This window comes from Rhipicephalus microplus, chromosome X (genome assembly GCF_043290135.1).
Source record: "Rhipicephalus microplus isolate Deutch F79 chromosome X, USDA_Rmic, whole genome shotgun sequence".
Lineage (NCBI taxonomy): Eukaryota > Metazoa > Arthropoda > Arachnida > Ixodida > Ixodidae > Rhipicephalus > Rhipicephalus microplus.
Genome location: NC_134710.1, coordinates 175,473,853 through 175,490,340, shown reverse-complemented (window position 1 = coordinate 175,490,340; position 16,488 = coordinate 175,473,853). Strand labels below are relative to the sequence as shown.

The 16,488-nt window shown below is 45.2% G+C and overlaps 1 protein-coding gene across 15 annotated transcripts in view; it reads left to right on the top strand.

Annotated features, from left to right (window-relative positions):
* LOC119177204 (dipeptidyl peptidase 4) overlaps positions 1–16,488 on the top strand; it is a 522,011-nt gene that overhangs the window by 483,845 nt on the left and 21,678 nt on the right. For all 15 annotated transcript variants that reach the window (XM_075878254.1, XM_075878252.1, XM_075878255.1 and 12 more), the window contains 3 exons: positions 943–1,331; positions 9,723–9,848; positions 10,588–10,818. In XM_075878254.1, coding sequence (XP_075734369.1) covers positions 943–1,331; positions 9,723–9,848; positions 10,588–10,818 — 746 coding nt within the window. The remainder of the gene's footprint in view (positions 1–942; positions 1,332–9,722; positions 9,849–10,587; positions 10,819–16,488) is intronic.

Genomic DNA, 16,488 nt, shown 5'->3' with positions numbered 1-16,488 from the left:
ATAAACGCATGCAGCTCAGTGCAATGAACGTTGTGTTAACGGTTTGGCGCATTTGTTGTCGTTTGCCGACTGATACATTCATCCAAAATATCAGGCTCCCCTTTTAAGTCTCCAAACACGTTGTCTCTGAAATGTTCTCATTTCGTCGTGAACCCTGTTGGTCGTGGTTCACGAAGCATGACACTTCGCTTACTGTTGCAATCCGTTGTTTGGTTCGTTCGTTCTTTCGTGTGCGTAGGTGCGTGCTGTTTGCATACGCAAGGTATTGTATAGAGTAAGCGTAGTGGTCCAATAATTACTTAAGAAACACGAAGTGTTTGGTGCATCTTTAGATGTGAAGATGTGTTATGCAGTGTAATGCAGGAGATGCTTCGTGAATACCAAATCCTGAGTCCATATTGAAGAGAGCTCTCTAACGTAGGGGTTCATGTAATCGCTATAGCGACTGTGTAGATCAGCACGATAGCAAGAACATCACGACTGCTACGGGCAATACCATGCAGTCATAAGTGAGAGAAGTATGTTGTGAATACGGGCTTGGACCTCGGCCATGAATTCACGCAAGTTCTTTCCGTAAGTGCTGTCACTAACTGATCGTGGCTTCGCCAATTATCTGCTTATCGCGCGGCATTGATTGATTGATTTGTGGGGTTTAACGTCCCAATACAGCCATATGATAATGAGAGATGCCGCATATTGGAGGGCTCCGAAAATTTCGACCACCTGGGGTTCTTTAACGTGCACCCAAATTTGAGCACACGGGCCTACAGCATCTCCACATCCATCGGAAATGCAGCCGCCGCAGCCGGGATTCGATCCCACGACCTGCGGGTCAGGCTTATCGCGTGGCAGCCAGCATTAAATGGCAAGAGCGCAAGTCGAGAACAGCTGTCAAGCTCCCTTCCCTAAAGGGGGCCTCCGTTTCTTCCCTCCTATTACCAGACGTACGTATTCGAGAACGACCTGTACCTGATCCCGAGTGTGGGCGACTCGTCACCCGTGCGGCTCACGGACACGGGCTCGCCAGGTGTCGTGTTCAACGGCATAGCGGACTGGCTCTACGAGGAGGAGGTTTTGGGTTCGAGCAGTGCGCTCTGGTGGTCGCCCGGGGGAAGCCGCCTCTGCTACGCCACCTTCAACGACAGCGCTGTTAGCGCCATGACGTTTCCACTGTACGAAGGACAGTATCCAGCGCTGTTGCCGCTGCGCTACCCCAAGGCGGGCACCACCAACCCGGAGGTCGAGCTGCACGTGGTGGCCGTCACGCACAGCGGAGCTGAGGCTGCAAAGCCCGTGCAGCCGCCGCAGGAACTGCTCGAGAAGACCAGCGAGTAAGTCTGTCTTTCGGCTGGCGCATGAGTATCACATGGAAATTGAAACACTACACTTAACAAGCATTCAAGTGGCACTCACCAATTTCGCTCTATCTAGTTTTTTTTTTCACTGGAAGAGAAAAAAACTGGGCAAGTTATTTTTTAATTGAATAAAGCGATGAGATGGGTAGCCGAACCGACACTGACTCATTCCCAAAGTATTTGCTTTCATGTTTCTAGCTATATTGCGTGTGTTCATTTCCGTTCGAGTAATACGTCCCTCTCGTTTTTTTTTTGTCTGTTTGACGATTTTAACATTTTATTATGATAGCTTTCAAGAGGTCGCCTCGCGAAAATTCCGGAGTCGGTGTAGGCGTCGTTGGTTTCGAGCAAAAAATAATCATCTTTTGTCCGTGACTGAGAAAGATGCAAATGAAATTAATAAAAGTTTTCGAGTTTGCATCAAGATTGAACCCGCGGGTGGTCTCCGTGGCAAGCAGAAATTCTACCACAGAGCCATAACATTTATTTAAGCTGCTTTGTAAACTGAAAAAAAAACACTATATAAATGCCATAAAGTGAAAGGAGTTTCTTTAACGCCTTATTGCGTGGAAGGAGCGTAGAATCGCGCCAGACGTCGAAAAATAGAAATTGGTCGATTCGTGGGTGTTTTAAAGGCCCGCCTATTAAAAAAGCGCGCAGGCATATTTAATCGTCATCAGTACCAGAACCATCAACAAAACGAACAGTTGCGTGCGGTTGCGTAGTGATTATTAGCAAAAGAAAGAATTGTGGTGTAGGGGTACTGTATAGCGAGAGACAGAGAGACGTGTGAGGATCTCACCACTTTATTCTCCGTGGCAGGATCAAAGCAGAGCAGTGACGGCTGCCTGCATTCTAGCCACCAGGCGCGAGGGTTCGTTCTAAACGAGCACGCGCCTCGAGCTCCGAGCACGAGCAGCGCGAGAGTCGCAGCGCGGGGACTAAGAAGTGATGATGCTGATGATGAAGGCGCTACAGGGCTCCCCGCCCCCCTGGCGCTTTCCGGGATTTGATATACAAGAGAAATAGAGGCAAAGCTACTGTTCAGAAGCGATAGAAGAGACGGCATCTCATGGGGCCATGCCGTGGTCGCGGCTTTTATTTGGAACTCGGTCGTAGGTAAGGTCGCAGCGTCCAGCCAGGCCAGGAGCTAGGCCGTTCTGCCTTCCTCGTGGCTCGCACATCACGAGCCATGCGGTTGTCTTCCGCTTTAGTGCAGCAGCTGACCAAGACTGGCGCGTCAACAATCCGTAGGGTGTCCGTTGGGAAGTCCAGGTTGTCAACGTGAATGGACCATCGGGAACCAGTGGGTCTCTGGCGGGCGGTTCTAGGAATGGCGAAGCGGGCGCGGGTCGCGACAAAGGCACATTCTTGGCTGTAAATAGTGCCACCAACAAGGTGCAAATGGGTAGCGGGCCGTGATGTTCCATAGTACTGCACAATAAAACTTGCGCAGAGAGTCACAGGCAACAGTTTTGTGGTTCTTGCGCGCACTTGGGTAAATGTTTGAGATATATGGAGTGTGGCGTCGACGTAGTATGTCTAAGCCACTTGGTTTAGCTGTACGTCGGTGTGAACGTCGCCGTGGTGGGCAGGCGATGCAGGTGTCGTGGCGATGGTACCGGTAACGGCTCTGAAGTCGGCAGGCGGCATATCAGTTGTTGCGGCTGCTGTCTCGTCTGCCGTGTAGAGTGCAGACGAGCCACGAGTCTTGTGCTGGTGACATATGTTACGCGACCAGTCGTGGTGTAATGACTAGCCATGTTGGAAAGATTGGAAGGCATGTCCACTGTAGTTACAGAATTAGTAGGTGGAGGCGAGCGCACGTGTGGGGCGGCTGGCGGGCTGTTTGCCTGCGTCTCCGGAAGGGCGTACGTGGCTTCTTCTGTCTGTTGCGGGCCAGACAGGTGGTCCTCGGGATTTTTAGGGATAGTTGCAGCATCCCGCACGTTCGGCCATGGGCTGGTGAGGGGAACTAATTTCTGCAAGATACTTCAAGGGAGATGTTAGTGGCTGGTGGCAGGAGGCGCAGAGCGCTGAGGTCGATAGAATGTCACCTCCCGACATCGTCGACGGCGAAGCCTTCGTAATCGATGGACAAAAAGTGGCCGTGACAATGTCCATGGTCGTGACCAACTCCATGGAGGACGTGCGGCAATGTAGCCGTCATGGAGCCTGACCAGCCTGAGGTGTCTCGGGCCGACGAAGACAAGATAGACGCGCAGATTGTGGGCACGCCTGATAGACCATCATGCGAGGGCTCCGAGGACACGCCCCTCTCGATGAGGAGACCAGTTTAAGTAGGGGCGTCTTCTACCTCCTCATCGTATTGGTCGGGCGAGAGGTTGAAAGAGACGTAGTCAGGGAAGCGAAGTCTTGGTCAATGCAGGGATGAGGGCCGGTTAGTAGCGCTCGCTGTGACGCAGGGGAAACCGGGAAGTCACGGGTCCCCGGAAGCGGATGATAGGTGAGGCCGTAGCAGGCCAGCACCGCAGAGCAGAGATCATCGTAGGGCTGTGGGCTGGAGCTTGTTGCGGCAGCGAGATGACGCAGCTATACCAGGAGGGCGTCTACCAGAAAGGTGTGCATCGTTGACTGTGCCGTGACATCATTGAGCGCGAGAGTTGCGTTAAGCTGCACGAACCATACTCTATGGTAGTGCGGGTGGGAAGGCTTCACTGGCGGGCAGAGTCACGGAAGCATGGCAGCGGCCGCTCGTTGAAGTGCGCGTTCACCAGGTCACCACTTGTAGCGAGAGGCAGAGAGACGTGTGGAGATATCGCCACTTTATTCTTCAGAGCCAAAGCAGAGTGACGGTGGCTGCCTGCGTCCGCACTGCCAGGCGCGAGGACTCATTCTAATCGAGCACGCGCCTTGAGCTCCGAGCACGAGCAGCATGAGAGGCGCAGCACGGTGACAAAGAAGTGATTATGCTGATGATAAAGGTGCTACACTCCCTTAGCATCTGTATCTGGTATATATATAGGCATTCTGAGATAGCTTGACGCACTGAATGTTACGCGCGCAGTCGTTTGTTTCGATACGGCTCGGTTGAGGCATGCACCTATAGAACCGAAACAGGTTAGCAGTTCAGAAGGCGATGAGCACAAGGCCCGATTACGCTATCGCGATCTACTCTTGAAGGCAAAGCTCAAGCATACTCCAATTTTCGTTTTCTATTTTTGCTCTTTTCCAACGTCCGGCCTTTTCCCAGTAGGAAACATTAACGGCAGTAGTCCTGATTAAGCAAGCTTAGTGCAGACATGTGTGATCACTGATTCTGCGGGTTTTGCCTCTCTTTTTTTTTCAGTCGTTGAAATGGCACTGATCTAGAGAAAAGCTGACGCCACAACTGCAGCTTGCGGTATATGAGTCATGTATATTCGTCTTTTTTTTTCCTTTGAGATCAAGTGATCATTTCCACTCTATGACAGCTTGATTACTTGCTGCACACTTACCCTTATATTTCTTCTGTTACGTTAACGTAGTTGTCGGGGGTTGCATCCGGGCTGCATCACATGTATATACACTCTGAATACGACTTAAGAACATCCCCTACGACACAAGTAGCGCACGTACAAATTTAGCGAAGAAATAAAAAAAGCAAGGCATGCTTCATTAAACTAAATCAAAACTACTGTGCTTTCAAAGCTACCATGAAATACTTCAGCAAGAATGAAAAAACTATAATCGCGACCGTCCTGGCAAGCTCAACCTGCCGCCTCAAATTCAACGACAGTATACTTTCTTCGATAGCGTTTTACTCGGCCTCTAAAATATGTCCTTAAAGGGACGCTAAAGAACGAAACGATTTTTCGTGTATCAGTAAAGCACAATTTCACAATTTGGAAAGCACCACTCTTACCACGACATGACACTTGGTAAGCAAAAAAACGTGCCTTAAGAAAATGCGGGTGGAGACGCCACTGTGAGATTCTCGCACCAAACGCCGGGACGTAGTAAATTTTGAAGGCGTCTACTGAGTCCTATAACGTAGCTTCTAATTTATAAAATTATTAGTACGTTGTCATCTGTGGGTGCCCTAGATCTAGCATATGAAGTTTCGGAAAATTTCATAGCGCCAATGTCGCGAAAATACAAAAAATACATTTTGAAATTTATACGTCACGCGCGTAAATTTAACAAAGAAACTTCAACCTTGATTTTCTCCGCCAACAATGAAGTTATGACCGTGAAACTATCGGAGTTAAAGTCTCCAGAGTAGAATCTATCAATCTAAACCAACTCATTCTTTCTATTTAGTGTCTCTTTAAGTAAATATAAAGTAGGCTAGCAAATAGTCTTGCGACGGCGTCATATAGTTGCGTTCAGAACCATCCTCTTAGCGCAGTTTACTGAAGCTTATCAATAGACTACAGCCATTATGCGAGGTGCTTATTGTTAGAAAAATGGTACCCTGCTTAAAAAGCATGATATGAGGGACAACGAATAACAGGATAATAAAGATAGGCTCTGAATGTATGTTTATAAAAACACGTGGTAAGGTGAAGAAACGCACGTGATTACGAGGTTTAGTGTGTGTTTCATATGTAACATCGCCTATAATCTCAGTGCGCTTGTTAACAAATCTGTTCTCTGCGGACTTACACAACAGAACAATGAATCGTGTCAAAATATATTCATTGTATATCAAATATATGCCATCAGAGTCGCCTCATGCCTTTAATGAAAGAACACGCAGCTTTCTGAAAGCGTGCGGCTAATATTTTGTCCACAATTCTCGTCATTGCTTCCGGTGCATTTTTTTGTGCTTACACATCTGTACGGACGGCCATCTTCTTTTAAATGGAGCACTTCTGTGACTGTAGCAGACCTATACTGATAACAGTATTTTTTCTCTTGTCTCTTGCTCTGCGCCTTAGCAGCAGGCTGCCCATTCGGCGTATCACAAGCAGTACGTTAAAAGTAATGAATGAATGCTTTCATCCGATGGTCAGAAAAGAGCCTCATTACGTGACCTCCAGCTTCTATTTCAAACTGTATCTTCCTTCAGAAGCTACATTTTTAAATTTCTCCTAATTTCTCTATTTGATTCTTTCATTTTTCTTACGACGATGTTCTGTGGTCGCTGTTGTTTATTTTCAATAGAGGGTTGTTACATAGCAATACCCTCACTTGGAGATGATTAACATAACAGCAACCGCTTATGCTTTTTCGACAGTATAAAAGTCGACTAAAAGTTCCCTTTGAAATATAACATGATGAAATATTCAATGCACATAAATACATCTAAAACACTTTTAAAATGAACGGTCTTTTCAGTGAGGCAAAGCTACTTTTGCTAAATATGGCAGTGCAAGGCCTCTAAAAAGGCGGCACATTATTATGGGCAGCAGTAAAGTCCCGGACAGACTTATGAGCCGAGTGTCATGATGTTCTTTCGTTTGCAGCGTAAAACGTGCGAGGTGCACAAAAAAGTAGCGATAATACTAAGTGCATGGCACTTTCAGAACGTCTGGCTATTAATCCTGCCTCTATTCAAGCGTGTTATGATCAATGTGATGGCTCAAATTTATCTTTATCGCATTTTTATGTCACGCAAGTTCCCAATCACGAGCATGCTCCCATGAAATTTATTGTAAGTGTGCTATGGAAAACAATGTATGTTTTATGAATACGCGGGGGAACAATCGTTGCTTTATTTTATTTTGCCGCTTGTGCTTTCCATGAAGAGACGGTCATATTTATGAACAACGGAAACGACTGCCAACTTTCCCATGCTTTCTAGAGCATGTCTTTAAGCAACACCGCAAAGTGTACAACATAGCAACGTGTTACTTTTAGAAAGGCGTATTTTCGTGTAAGGAGCCAAATGCTATCAGCCTTATTGGAGCCCACAGGAAGCAACGAGGTCCTGTGGCGTTGGCAAAGGGAACGTGATGTGATCGCATCGCATTTTTTGGGGCCTCGAGTACTGTGGGTGATTTTAATGTGTTGAGGACTTTTCTCTACAACGTACTTCTTTTTTAGTAAAAGCGTATGTGTATTCAGTGTGCGTTGAATTACCAAAAGCTGAACAGCGTGCAATTTAGCACTTTATGACCTGAGATGGCTGACTAGGTCCAATAGTGAGTCCGGCGTGTCGAAAGAAAGCGAGAAATATCAAGTATGATAAAAGACTAAACAGAGAAAAGCAGATGCTCATTTTCTTTTCAACGTTCAGTCTCTTTTCAAACTCCTACAGTACGAATGATGTGAGCTCACAAAATATGCATGACGTGGGCAGAAAGCACCGTATACTTGTTTTGTACATACTTTCTCAGTCCATCCTTATCCTTATTATGTTTGAGATCAGTTATTTTATGCAGTGGATTAGGCCTTTCAGGTATACCACAATACTAACCATCTCGGCGTCTCAACCCTACCGTTATAAGTAATACTATTCGTGTCATAGCCTACTGTGTTGAAAGTACGGGCATAAGGAATGTAACTATAGCATTATTTTACCATGATTTGTCGTACGTATGATAATTTCGGCGCTGATGTTAATCTTGGGCCTGTATGCAAATTTGTAATATTCTTTTTTCTTTTTTGTACTTTTCGCATTGCCTAGCCCGAAAGTATAGATTTTTCTTTCTAACAATAATATCTAGCCTCTAGAATTTAACCTCTCAAAACCACGATATGATTATGAAAGACGCCATAGTGGGGGGGGGGGGGGGGTGGCTCTGGATAGGTCGACTAAATCGGATCTTTCAAATGCATCTAAATCTAAGTACATGTCTCAAACATTTTCGCCTCCATCGGAAATGCAGCCGCCGTGGCTGTCACTGGTCCCGTTAATTAGGAAGGCAATCGCCGGGCTGACTCCAAGGGTGGACGAATCGGCTCCCCCAAACACCCCACGAAAGCACGAACAATTTCAAATTAGTCCCTCTGGCGTACAAGCGAACGCCGGCTGTGGTCCAAAGAACGAGGCAGTGCCGAGAGTTGATAACAAAACAAGTATATTCTAAAATACGGCAGAACAAAGCAGCACACAAACATGTGCACTCGGCAATACTTCAATACAGTATGTCACCAATCACAAGATACTCATGACAACTTGCTATACAACGCACTAAGATACACTCAGAATAACGGGCACAAACAACAAAACGCGCAACAACGCGATGTCATGCATTAACCAAGATACTTAAAGACTAAAAAGTTATTCAAACTTATTCAGTCCAAACTTCTTGGAACAAAGCTTGAATGCTCCTCTTCAAGGAAACACTCACTCAAAGTCCAGTGCCGGTTGTTGTTCCGCTGCTCCCGAAGTTTCTCTTCCGAGTACCTCGCGTCGTCAAATGTCCGCCATCCAATAAGAAAACTTCGCCTGTAACACGTCGGCCACTCACGCGCTGCAACTGCAGAAGATGTCTTCGCCCACTGGCGTGAAACACACACTTTTCTTCTGCTTGTTTTGAGAAGCAAATGAGCAAATGCAAAATACCCTCGCTGCAACGCAAACGGCAAGCTGGCTTTTCTGTTATGCAATCTAGTTATGAGGCAAAGCATCTAAAGTTTTGTAGGGGTCACAAAAGAAGTGTTAACATGTAACGGACAATTGTACTTGTACGCATAGGTTCATCTGTACATTTTAACAACTTCTATCGATTTCTCCTTGGCCACTGATAAACTTGCGCTGCTGTGGTTGGTCATCGTCAGTAAACCTTATTTTCTACAATGAGCCCGTATACGTCAAGCTATTGCTGATTTGTCGACTTACTGAACAAGCTGTTAAACAATAGTTGTGTTTGACAAAGCTAGTAGTAGAAAGTATAGGGCTCTTTCATGCTTCTCTTGGTTATTGTTTAATGTGAAACTATTCGATGACTCTTTGTGCGGCCCCGCTGTCTATAGTAAGGGGTGTCAGAAAACGGCACATAAATTGCGTCATCGTCGAAACTTGACACATAACGTGTGAAAAGCTCACGTTATAAATTGTAGCGATGATGGGCGAACGACAATATGCCGTATTTTTTCTTTTTCTATGTGTCAAATATGGCAAAAGGCTTAGTGAAGTCTAATGACTTTTTTGCATTTACCACAGAGCTCAAAGTGTTGTGACTGTTGTAATGTCTCCCCTGATTTCAAAGTCCCAGAAAAGGGCTGTGAGCTGAAGCACGGCAACGTTCTTGCTGATGCGAGAGAGCCACATTAGCAACCCGCTCGTGCCACCCGAAACCAGCGAAGGAACGTGGAATACACAAGAAAGCGGAGGATCGATACGTCACAAACCACGCGGCTGTGGAGAACAGCATCTACGAGCTCAGCAACATTTCGGCGCTGCACTACGCTCAGTAATGCTATATATGTTCTTAATGTTGCGCTGACAGCGGCGAAAACGCGCTCTCATTGCAGGTATTACGTGACAATGGTGGCATTCCTGGACGAAAAGGCGTTGCTCGTCAACTTCTTGTCGCGGGCGCAGAACTGGACGCTGGTGTCGGTGTGCCGGGAGGCCGCCTCGGCCTGGCACTGCTCCAAGTAAGAGTCTCCACGTTCTTTAGATCAACTAGGCTGAGCAGATGGAGGTCGTGAAGTGCGAATTGAGCATTTGTCCCACGCCATCTTCATACAATTTATAAATAGCCTAGATCCTGCTCTCAACACCGTCTCCTCTGTTGCAAAAGCAGGTGCCTAGACGTAAAAAAAAATCAGCGTGTGTCTAGTTATGACACAGAAATTCACTGGTGATGCGCTGAAGAGTTAAGTAAAAGCGTGTTGAGTGTTTCCCACGGTAGCTTTTTGCGCTTCTCTGCATTCAGCCTCTCCTTAACGGAGTAATTCAATCGGCAGAACTGCACGCTGAGAGCGTGCAATGCGGGCAACGCTTAAGGCAGCTGCGAGCCAAGCACTTTATAGGAGACGAGCCGAAAATAGTAATCATACTATGTACAGAAGAAGAAGAAGGTACACTACTAAAATTTGTCGCGCATAGCCACCATACAAAGAACACTTGTAAGGGTAACCACGCGCTATGGCAAAAAAAATCATATCTAGCGAATGGCGTAGCTCTGGAGAATAGTCGCCCAGCACAGCAAAAGCACTTTCGCCTTCTCTTAGGAGCAGTCGGTGGCACATTCAGATTATTCCCTTTAGAAGATTCCGAGGCGCCCATAGCTCTAGACCATGCGGCACTGTTCTTTCGCTCGATGTGTGCTTGTAGACTGGCCTGCTGTGGCCAGAGCAGCTCAGACTTCATCACCGACTTTCTTGTTTGCAGGCAGGCCGTCGAGACGGCCTCGGGCGGCTGGATCGAGCTCAGCGAGCCGCCGCTCGTGACACCCCCGCTGCCAGGGGGCCCCGCCTTCTTCCTTCGGCTGCCCGTGCAGGACGCACACCACGGCAACTTCCGGCACCTGGCTGCCTTCCAGGAGAAGCGGCGCACGTGGCTCACGCATGGCCCGTACGACACCATCGCCGCGCTTGCGTTCAGCCCCAAGACGCTCCATCTGTGCGTACTCCGATGCAGGGCGGCCCGTACAAGGCCGCTCTTTTATTGGTTGCGCTGTATTGTCATTCTAGGCACGCATTGCTTTCGCGGTTACCTGTTCAAGTCATGCAATAGTTCACAGAGAAGTCGAACAATTTCACTCTTTCATCAGTAATTATGCAATTCAACATGATAGGTGGCATAAGTTAGTCACTATATATATATATATATATATATATATATATATATATATATATATATATATATATATATATATATATATATATATATATATATATATATATATATATATATATATATATAAGGATGGAGGGAAGGCCGCTGTGACAGCTCAGTGGTTAGAGCATCGAACGCGTTATTCGAGGTTCGTAGGTTCGATTCCTGCTCACGACTGGTTAGTTTTTAACCCACTTTTCTTTCTTCTTATTTACATTCCATTGGTTTTAATAACTTCCCCTATACATTACTTGGCATTAGTGTCTGTTAGATCTCATTATTATTGTGTCAAAACACGGAAAAACGAGCCCTTATGTATACACTTTTTTCCCTTGCATATATATATATATATATATATATATATATATATATATATATATATATATATATATATATATATATATATATATATATATATATAGAAGTGTGTGTGTGTTACTTCTACAATGTGCGCTCTTTTTTCGCGATTTTCGGGCCCTGAAAAAGATGGTGCGCAAATTACGCGAGGGTGTCGTGGGAGTGTACGCAATATTTTGTCACAGTCCTAACACGCGTCATATATACATCTAAAAAATTGGAGCAGAAACAAAGTTTACTTGTTAATTTAGGAGATTTAGCACATATTTTAACCAGTCAGATCCGGTCACGCGCGGTCTAGTGGGAATTAATCATTGATCGCGAAGTCAGATTGTAAGTCATAGTCGCGGCCGCTGCCACCGCGCCCTTCCAAAGTGCATAGTCTTCGGTTTTGTCGAGCGTGTTCGAATGCCCCATTTTCTTGAAATTCTTCGAAACAATGGTGTGAGAAACTAGGTCCCGCAACACGGTGATACCGGGTGACTTAAGCGTTCACACATAATTCAAAAAGGCCTTCTTCAGCGGCAGAAAACTTGCATTAGAAAGTGCGGACTTCTCTGCTTTCTCGCGTACTGATCGCGCTGATGGTCACGCGTTGAAGTGCGTCAGCTTGAAGTGCTTTGATGTGGCACGGCTCCCGTTTTCTTTGGCAAAATTTACAGCAGTGAGCTTCAATTTCGCCGTATATATAATTGCTGTCCCACATCGCAAGGGAACCGTAAAAACGTGCCGGACGGATGGCGAAACCTAAACTTCAGAAACCGACCAAGCGTGCGTTGCAGTGCGGACGCAGAGAACGAGGGGAATGGTTAGTGCGACAGGCCCTAAAGCTCACGCGCCTCCGATGCAGAAAGTTGTCCGTGCCGTGACGCGAGCGGGCATTTTCGCGGTGGTAGAGATGGGTACATAGACGGAAGCAAACGCTCTAGCAGTTCCGGCGACCCGTCAACAGCTAGGTTTGAGTGTTTGTGCACGGTATTTGAGGGATTCTAGTTCGGGAGAAGTCCTCGGAAAAATGAGCTGTGTGTTTGCAGCCCGTTTGAATGCGCTTGTCTGCTCGGCGAGGTGCGCGCCCGTCCGAAGCGTTTAGGGTCGGGAGCGCAAAATATGCGAGTAAATATTTTTTAGCAAAGCTGTCAAAATATTAGGGGTGCGTAAATTATGCGAGTAGATACGTAGTTTTGCTGTGGTTTTGTAAATGCGTCATAACAGCACTGCTATTACACAGTTTTTTTTAGTTGCTCTCTTCTCTATAGGAAATATATCGTTTCGGCTGTATGAATGTGGTCATACTGTTACAAATGCTACTACATCGGTTCAATGGGATGTTTCGCACCGGAGAACATGCCGTGAGAAGGTGACCCAGCGGTGACTGTAGAAGGCTGACCTCTCCTTCTACAATCGCCGTACTATCGGACATCTTCGAATGTTTGAACTTTTTACCTAGATGATCAGAGAAATGCGGAACGTATTGCCACAGTTCTAATACAAATGCACACAGGCCTTTGAATCGGGTGTTAAGGTGGTAATTTATTTCACCGACCCCAGTGTAGACAAACAAAGTATGAAGTGAGGCTTCCGTAAAATTACACTGTTCCTGCAGTGTTGTGGAGAGCGAAGTGGAAACACCTCAGACCATTCTTTAGAGCACCGTACTACGAGGAACACGGGGAGGCACTTGCCTAATTACAGCGAATGCACTATTCGTAGAGCCGTGCCAGGACATTCCATTTGACAGCTTCGCTTAGCCAAAGTGCATAATCCTTGATATAAGGAAGTTCTCGTGTAACGTGATGGTAATTGGCTGTGATCAGCCCTTTTACCGTGCACGCATTCTCAAACCAGTGGCCTACGGTTGACGGTAACGCACGCACATGTCCGGGTACCGTTTCCGCGACCTATACACCAATGTGTCGCTTGCTTCCTTATAAAATCTATCACGCTCACAAAGAACGAAAGAAAAGGAGGGTGACCAATGCATTGATTGATTGATTGATTGATTGATTGATTGGTTGATTGATTGATTGATTTGTTGGGTTTAACGTCCCAAAACCACCATATGATTATGAGAGACGCCGTATTGGAGGGCTCCGGAAATTTCGACCACCTGGGGTTCTTTAACGTGCGCCCAAATCTGAGCACACGGGCCTAAAAATTTCCGCCTCCATCGGAAATGCAGCTGCCGCAGCCGGCATTGGAACCCGCCACCTGGGGGTTAGCAGCTAAGTACCTTAGCCACTAGACCACCGCGGCGGGACAGGGCGACCAATGTAGGGGACCTGTTTATATTAATTAATACGTGATGTTGACCGAATGGCATCTGAGCTTTAATAAGACAATTATTTAGAAATTTTAGATAGATGCCCTAAAAATACACACTGAAGTTCTTTGCTTTTGCTACACTTATACCTTTATATTTTTTTTTCATTTGACTCTTCTCTCTACTATAAGCAGCTTTTCAGAGTAGCCAAGGATGCAATGTACTGTCCGACTTGATGCTATCTTAAACTACAATCCATCCTTGTCTCCTCCTATGCGCCCATTGAGTCAGACGTGTAATAACAAGTGACAAAACATATCAATTTTCTGCCAGCATCAAGGAAGTAACTAGGTGTGCTCGTAGCGAGCTTCTGCGTCACACGCATCTCTTTATTTAAGGAGGCAACATTTGCAAGGAAATTGAGCTTGCCTAGGTTGGTTTTTTCTTTATGCATGTTTACTCTTTAGGTTTATCTTTCGCTGTAATTTGGAGGAATATAAAACACGTGATCGATCATTTGGCGTACATTCCGAATTTGCAGAGAAAATCTGTATTGAGTTTCAACGACAGAAGTCAAATGTATACGTCGGCTAGATATTGTTCTTCAAACGTGGACTTACTCAATTGTACAAATCATGCATAACACGTAATGTCGGGTGGTGTTTTGTGAAATGCGGATCAGAATATTGATTTCTGTCTTTTAATGTGGCAACTATGTGCACGGTCTTTTCGAGCAGCGCTATTTGATCAGTTTACTTATGTAATATTTATGCTATAGAAAGCTTTTGTGGATTTGTTTTGTAGCCGATACTTTTTTTAATAACGTCAGCGATTTTACGAATCCTAGGGAATTGTATCGAAATTTCGTCATTGTTTTACGACTCTGGTGAACGCAGGATTCGCCGACCACTGAATCAGAAAAATTTTAAGTAATTAATGCGTAGCCCACCGCCATTTCAAAATGCTATAAAAGAGTAAAAAATAACTATGTCCAAATTTATGCAATATTTTATCCAAGGTTCAGGTTTCTACGTAGTCGACTTGCACCCATATTTTCTCCTGTATCTGGGTTTCTTTGCAATTTAGACTAGCTAACCAACTCTTAAGAGTTGTTCGCTGTAACTGCTTGTTAGTGGCGGTAATTGCTCAATAAGGGAGCAAGAGAGAAGATGCATACTTTGCTCCCTCTCCTCAATTATGCCCCTTTTTTTCTTTTTTTTAAGACGAAGTTTCAGCTGGTATAGACTCCTATCTGAATACATGGCAATGGTGACACGCTTTTTAAGGGAAATATAACGTACGAATTTGTTAAGTGTGTTGCATTTACTAGAAATCAAACGTTGAAATTTTGTAAATGTAGGATGCGGACTGTATCAGATTGATTGCACATGTGCGTCGGCGTCTCGGCAGCTAGTGACGGTTATTATCAGCAGCATGTTTTTATACAGTCGTGGCTTGTACAACGTTGTCACCTTGCTACATATGTTACACGAACTTTTTTTTTAGTGTTGATCTCTATAACCTTTTTGAAATGACGAAGTTGTCAAGTTTACAACTTCATGATTTCACCATGGCAAAAAAAATACCTATATCACAATACTGTAAACTACATATCACAAGACTGTGATATATAGTAAATATACCACAATACTGTAAATATATCACAATACTGTAAAACACATTGCAAGGTTATGTCGCACTATCTTCAATATGTCCCCCTATCTTCAAGCGCGGAGTACTTTACGGAGGCCGTGTTGTCTTATGCTGTCGTCACCTAATATGACGCAGGCACAAGCACGTATAAATATTAAAAAAGAGGAAGCAATCTACAAACCGAAAAGAAAGAAAGGGAAAATATAGCAAATAGAAATAAAGAGAAAAACACAGGATTAGGTGGAAGAAAGGGAAAGAGAAAACTGAAGAGAAACCGAGAAGGCAGCCCCACTCTGCACTTCTTTCAGACTCGGCACCGCTAGTGCAAATATGGCTTATTTTCGTGTGCTTTCCTTAATTGTCTAATTAGGCTAGGTCAATTAACGATCTTTTAAAGCAACAAAGCTAACGAAATTTCCAGTTATGAGGTTGTAAGTCGGCTGATTCACGACTACTTAATGTCTAACGCTCTGTTAACTGTTGGTGCTCTTGTCCTTAGTACAGATGTTTCCCAAATACAAAAACATAAAGCGTGACATGCCCACTTGCACGCCGTGATTGCAGTGCTCCATAACGTACCACGTTAAAAAATATGCTTGCCCTCATGTTGGTTCACGACAGCGGTAAGCAGACCCGGCTATTATCATTTGCCACCACCATCGTCGGGCAGCACACCTGGCCAAATGCGATGGTCGTTTGCACGCGGACCGTCAGGGAGCATTACGATTATTAAGAACGCAAGAGATTGACACTAGTGCAAGCCAGCTGTGAGATCGCGCCTCACTTCGACGAATGGATTGGCTGAAGGCAGAGCGAGTAGCCCGGTGAGCATACAACACCAAAATCATTCAGAAAGCCAGGTCTCTTTTGACTTTCCGGATTTCGGCACCAAAATAATAATAATAATAACGCGAGAAACTCGCGCAGACACAGGGTGCCCCTTTGAACTTCATCGTTTTCTTCTTTTTCTCTACGAGCACCGCATCGTTTATTAAAGTAGTTAATTTTCTAAAACGATCACGGAGCACATAGGCGTGCAAGTCGGCATGTTACATGGTATATTCTTTGTGTTTTGCGGGCATTTGTAGTAAGCAAAATAACGCTAATACTTGAATACAAAGTCATAATCTGTCTAATCGGACTTTTGCGATCCAAAGTACAATTTTCGCATTAAGAAATTCCAC